General features: G+C 36.8%; 1 protein-coding gene across 1 annotated transcript; it reads right to left on the reverse strand.

Moving 5' to 3' along the window:
• Nucleotides 1–1,521: 1,521 nt before the first annotated feature.
• LOC120289756 (structural maintenance of chromosomes flexible hinge domain-containing protein GMI1-like) lies at nt 1,522–5,545 on the reverse strand. Its single transcript, XM_039305100.1, has 7 exons — nt 5,479–5,545; nt 4,847–4,902; nt 4,649–4,754; nt 4,465–4,533; nt 3,406–3,492; nt 2,456–2,506; nt 1,522–1,584 (listed from the first exon to the last, which is right to left on the reverse strand). Exons 1-7 carry the CDS (start codon nt 5,542–5,544, stop codon nt 1,549–1,551), a joined length of 471 nt encoding a protein of 156 aa, XP_039161034.1. The 5' UTR covers nt 5,545; the 3' UTR covers nt 1,522–1,548.
• Nucleotides 5,546–6,074: the final 529 nt, after the last annotated feature.

The following is a 6,074-nucleotide window of genomic DNA, read 5'->3' on the forward strand; positions in this document are numbered from 1 at the left end:
TTTCAATTACATCAAGTTTCTCAGGCAAGACCTTCTCAATGTGCACATGAAATTTTATAAGATAAGCCACAATATGTTTAGTATTTGTGTTTTCTTGTGAATCTTGTGAAATTCCTTCATTTTGGAAGGAAATCTTAAGTTTGATGATATTTCACAATATACAAATGGTCAAAAAACCTTGACTGTTAATAGAGTGAAAATCAGAAAAATACAGGTATAAGCATGTTTTCTTGCAAAATGCTTCTTATTAGCTGACTCACTAGCTTGGAGAAGATGATGTCAACATTTGCATATATGCACTAAAAAGGGAGGATAAGAAATGATCAAAATGCAATTGACGTGGGCAAAGATCTGAAACAAGAAAGTTCATTTTGGTGGTTGTCATAGACATAATGGGTTGCCATGGGCATTTGCTGGATGTAAAAGCACATAGACATAGACTAAAGTTTTGGGCAAGATTACCTACCAAGGAAAGAGGAAGAGCATGATTTGGTGGGGTTACCATTTGAAAATTTACTAGAGTTGATAACATGAGTTGCACTTTGAAGCACAACAACAAAAGTTTTGAAATGTCAGGGATGTCATTTCACCATTGTTCTAACATGCAACGCACACAACTTAGGTTACATGATGTCTTCTATTCCCAGCACAGCAGCCACAACATAGAGGTAAGAAAATGGTCTCATCAAGCCTATAAACCAGCTGGCCAAAAATAAAAAACTTATAAACCAGCCTAAGAAGTTATGCTTAATACCAGCTTTAAACATGACCGGGTTTGCTTAAAATTCATGCGAGGAATGAGCAACGACTGTTTGACCTTTCATATTAGGGCAACTAGAGGCAAGAAATATGGATCCCAAACTCCATCTGTTGAATATTTTAATCAGACTTTTTCCAGGTTTGCAATGCTTGCTTTCTTGATGTATCCATTACATGAGCAATTGCAGTCATAGTCGTCCAACTTCCGAAAGGATAACCATGGGGCCAGGTGTCTAAGCCTCGCTTCTTGGATGGTTTGTGGAAAATGGATTATGCAAGACTACTTGGGCCACTAGATCTAGATAGTGACAAAAAAGAGGTTTAAATATCCATCCGTTAACAGGGGCTGTATACAAAGGATAAAGGCTTGAAGATGATCAATAACAATGTTGTACTATTTTGGAGCAGCATAAGTTTTAAGGACGTTAAATGTGCTATTGCTTCTAGGCATTTAAGCCTGCAACTCACTATCCTTATCTTATGTAATGCAAGGGAGATGCCTGGGCTTTTCTGTTTCATCAGCTTTTTAGTTTGATTATAATATCCAAAAGATCCCAACTCACCCAGCAAGCATCTGGACGGTCGGCCAAGACGTCGGTTGACACTCGACTGAAAGATTCATAGCTTTTCAGCCAGTCTGCATCCATCAGCTTCTAACTTCTCTAAGATTCTCTCAATGTTTTCCTTCCCTGGAGTACTTATATTAAGAACTTCCTCCACAGGAAACTGAAAAGAAAGAAACTATAAGAATATACTGCCATACCTGAACAACAGGAAAGTAGACACACTTCAGGCAAGCATTAGCCTCGTGAATTGCTGTGGAACCTGAAAAGTATTGCAGCTTTATATTAGAGAAAAGCACAATCTAAGTGACATTCTTAGGTAAAACTAGTACTAAAAGCATTGATGCCAACAGATGAAAGAAGGGCCTAAGAAAGATAAAAGGTGGACAACCTAGAATAAAAAGATGATATAACTCTGTCTCCTCTTCTATAAAAAGAATGGGACAGAGAACTTCTGAATACTTACCGAGTATTCTATTTGCGTCAGTGTCCTCTCGCGTGATCGAAAAATGAACTTTGAATTATAAAATCAGGACCATTGCATGAATGCAAGTTGGTAATTGCAACCTCCCCTCCTTCAATTTCAGCTAAATCAATACCATTAACTCCGACAAAGCACAAACTTATTTCACGGTGCAAAAAGCTTGCTTTGAGATCCCATTAAGCCATAATGGGTACTATTTTTCAACAAACCATACACTATGACACGCTCATATCATAAGCGTCTAAATAGCAAACCTTCTCAAATTAGTTTATATATTTGTAGGCATAGCAAGAACACAAAATCCGAAATTGTTAATAAATCTGAGCGACCTAGTTACATAGCTGGATTGTGCCTTTTCTATCCCAATATTAAGAATGTACAAAAACTACCTGTTCATAGTGGACAAAAAGACAAAAGCAATAATGCGTATTATTGTTTCTGCAAACCATACACTATAAAATAGCAAGCCTTCTCAAATTACTTAATATATTTGTAGGCATAGCAAGAACAAGGAAATCTGAAATTGTTTGTAAAGCTGAACAACATAGTTACATAGCTTAATTGAGGCTAGCTAGCTAAAAAAGTAAAAGCATTATGTGGCCATAGGAGTTAATATTAGAGTCCACCGTACTAACGGTGCATTCCATACCTCGAAATGGACTGGTCTGATAGTCCTCCTCAAATTCGACAAACCATCACACTGCAAACATTCAAAATTAATTAGATATAAATCAAATTCAGGCATCCTATGTAATCCTTACAAAAGAAGAAGCAAACTTGCATAACTCTGAAAAACCATTTTACCTACTACTTGCTATCTTAGACATTGCTCTACCTTGATATCCCCAGTAATCCAGAAAGTCAGTAACAGTTATGAATTCACCAGAAGGGAGAACTCATTAGCATAGATTTTAAATCATAGCGAGAGGGAGTAATACTCTAAAAAATATTGACCAAAGCCATACCCCACATTGGCCACAATGCTAACTGAACCCAACTTTGTGGTCAGTAGTAGCATTTATGAACATTGTGCAGTGATGGCATTATAGCATTTATTGCATGTGCCATAGCAGTAACTTTTCATAGGAGCAACACAGTAATTATGATACTGTATTGATATTCTATTTGGCAAAAATCAACAGCAGTGTTTGATTTACTCCAATTTCTGCAGTACTTAAACTTTCCACCACCACAAGTCCAGGTAACGAAGATGACATAACGCAGATCTGTCTGAAAATCTAGCAAAACTCTTTAAAATGTTAGAAAATTGAGACATCATTTTAAATTTCAAAAAGTGATACGACTCCTTCCCAAATTTAGCTGATGAACCCCATAAAGCCAAGAGAAAAAGACCAGCATGACTTTCTCCACTTGTAATGAAATAACATCTCTATAAAAGTCTTGTCGAAGAGTGCCCTGAGGCACTTACTCATACTTGTATGAAATGTTTCAATTTCTAAAGCATTAACTACACATAACAAAAAAAGTAAAACAGTGCATAAAGAATGGTGAACTTTCCCTCAATCTGTAGCTTAACAAGAGCCCTGCAGACACTCTTTAACAAAACCCTAAGCAAAAATAGATATGATTTCAGCAAACCTGAACGTATGGGAAATAGATGTCCTTCAGCTTGCACGAGAGTTGATATAGATTCACGTTTTTCATTCTAGGCTTGAAAATCTCAACCTGTACAGATTTTATACGACAAGAATGCATGAAAACATCACAATGTATTGTCTAGGTATCGAGAATTCAATATTTACCACCTTGTGACAAATCAAGAAATACCTGAAAATTTTACCAGCAGAATGTGTTTGATAATACATAAAAATTCATTAACTACATATATGCCCAAGGCAGTACACGAAAGAAATAAAATATTTGCTTCAAACTTCATAGTAGAAGAGGCTTTCCCCCATCAACAGACACCGACATGCATGAAGGGTATTCTATCAATCTTTATCAACTTCAAACTGTTCAAAGGATTATGTCTCAACTCACAGTAGCCTTAGTTTATGTGTTTCATAATCCTTGTGAGGGTGTTTCATCTCTCGCTCACGTATAGTTCTCAACTCGCCTCATCTTATACACTTTAAATTCTCCCTATCTCCTCCCACTGCCTAACGTCTTCTTTAAATATTTCAATCATATATCTCGAAAAAATATCTATTTTATCGCCACTATATTAAAGTGACATAATAGACAATCTAAAGCCTAGGATTCCCTCAAGAAGATTGACTTTGCCTTGAGAACAAAGTAAAGACATGACCTGAGGAAGTCTTCGACTGGCATAATCAGAGAATCTAGAGCCTAATAGTCACTCAAGACGGCTGACCTATGACTACTTCCAAGTCCTGTGCCGTGGCCAAGCCAAAAACAAATTTATAGAGCAATGGAGGTTACGTAAAACGACATGCTTTCAATGGATGATGCCCGGGTCAGAGCATGACAGATAACATCCTAGACAATGGTTTTTACCAGGTTTGTAGAGATTAGCTGAGTAAAACCTTCCCAGGAGAAAAAAAAACACACATAGGCAAAAATTTAGTTGCAAATATAAAAAGAAAAGACGTGCATATGCACCATGAAATGTCCAATGAGTCAATGCGATTGACACTGAAATACCACAATAGAAAGAATTTATTAAAAGAAGTCTACCTTCGTGAAGCTTCCTTGAGGTGCTCTTGCGCTTTCATTTTCTGAAGGAACCCTGACGCCACCATCAGTCTGAATAAACGACAAAGAAAATGATGACGGATTAAATAAATCTATGTACGGAACCTAAGGAGTCCAGTCGAGAGAAAAATATGACAACAATGAAGAAATCAGTGATCTTGCATACTTTCCAAGAGTGTTGAGAACCAGATCTGCTCAATAGAGCTTCTCTCTTCAGATGTAACGTGTATACTCTTTTAGATTGCATAGTCTTGGAAGAAACCATGGCATGCCTGTAAGTCGTTAAAAGGTAAAGAGGTGTAAATTACCTCCACAAAATATAATGGACTACCAGTTTCTACAACTACAATACTCTGGAATGTACCTTCCCAAATGCATAGAGGCAATTGGTCCTCCAAATCCAAACAAGCCAAAGAAAGGCTGCACCACGCTCAACAAATTATCCAGAAAATAGAAGCAATTTAAACTTTTAGAGATTCAACACGGTTTAATTTTCCCCATTCAAATCCATGTCCAGCACGTGGAAAGGTGAATTGTCAGCTAGTTAGGAACATACTGTTGACTTCTCTCATATAATTCCGACTCATTGAAAACAGAAGTTTGTGTTTGCTTTTTATCGGGGGAGGATAGGGAAAAAATGTTTTTTGTATTTCAACGAAGCTAATGCTGCATGGCGCAATGTTGCTTTGAAAATTAATTCCGCCTATGAGAAGTGGAAGGTATCGGCAACATTTTCAGGAAGAGGAAGTTGATTCTTTAAGAACATTGATTATGCCAGGACATACTTGACAGTGTATGAATATGGCAGCGGAAAAATCGATTCACTCTAATATATTGCAGTCAACCAATCGTTCACATGTGATATTAGCTTGCATCAATTTACATCTCCTGAAAATACCAATGGATTCCTGCAACTAGCAAAAGGACATTTTGCATGTCTTTTTCATGCAGAGACTACAATATTCAATTAATGTCACGTGTTTGAAGAGAAATTACCATTAGATACGGAGGTTTTCCACCTACTGCCTTAACTTTATACTTTCTGTGAAGTGAGGCACCCATCTTTCCCTAGACAAAAAGAATGAACACAAATCCACGAAAAGTTACAAAAGAGAATGAAATCAGAAACCAAGGCTTGCTAGTGGATGGAATTTAATCTTGTAGTTAAGCATATCTGTTTCTAAAAATAAAATAAAAAAGTTCTGTTCTATCAAGTATATTTCTATTAGGAATAACTGGAAAGGATACAGTCAGTTTTCTCCATGAAGAAGCCATCATTTTGCATTTAAGTAGCACCCAGCCTCTTTCTGGAAATAGATAATTGACTCAAGTAATCATCTGAAGACGATGTAACTCCACATTATCAAAGCATGTTCAAAAGTCATGTCGCCAATGTTATTTCTTCGTTTTCAACTAGATAACCAAAATTTACCAGCACAGAATTCTCTCTAAAATTCATGTCCCCTCAAACCAAGATACAGTTTATGGTGTAAGTTGCCATGGACAAGTATTGGGTGCGTGTGTGGAGTTCGGGTTAAATAGGGAAGAAAAAACATTGCTTTAGAGTACTCAATACCACTTTTTGCTATAGG

The sequence above is a fragment of the Eucalyptus grandis genome, chromosome 2, assembly GCF_016545825.1.
Source record: "Eucalyptus grandis isolate ANBG69807.140 chromosome 2, ASM1654582v1, whole genome shotgun sequence".
NCBI lineage: Eukaryota > Viridiplantae > Streptophyta > Magnoliopsida > Myrtales > Myrtaceae > Eucalyptus > Eucalyptus grandis.

Coding starts and splice junctions, on each gene's coding strand:
- LOC120289756 (XM_039305100.1), bottom strand. CDS start 5,544: ATGGGTGCCTCACTTCACAGAAAGTATAAAGTTAAGGCAGTAGGTGGA. Junction 4,534..4,648: donor GTTCTCAACACTCTTGGAAA/GTATGCAAGATC, acceptor TCGTTTATTCAG/ACTGATGGTGGCGTCAGGGT. Junction 3,493..4,464: donor CTCAAGGAAGCTTCACGAAG/GTAGACTTCTTT, acceptor AAATCTGTACAG/GTTGAGATTTTCAAGCCTAG.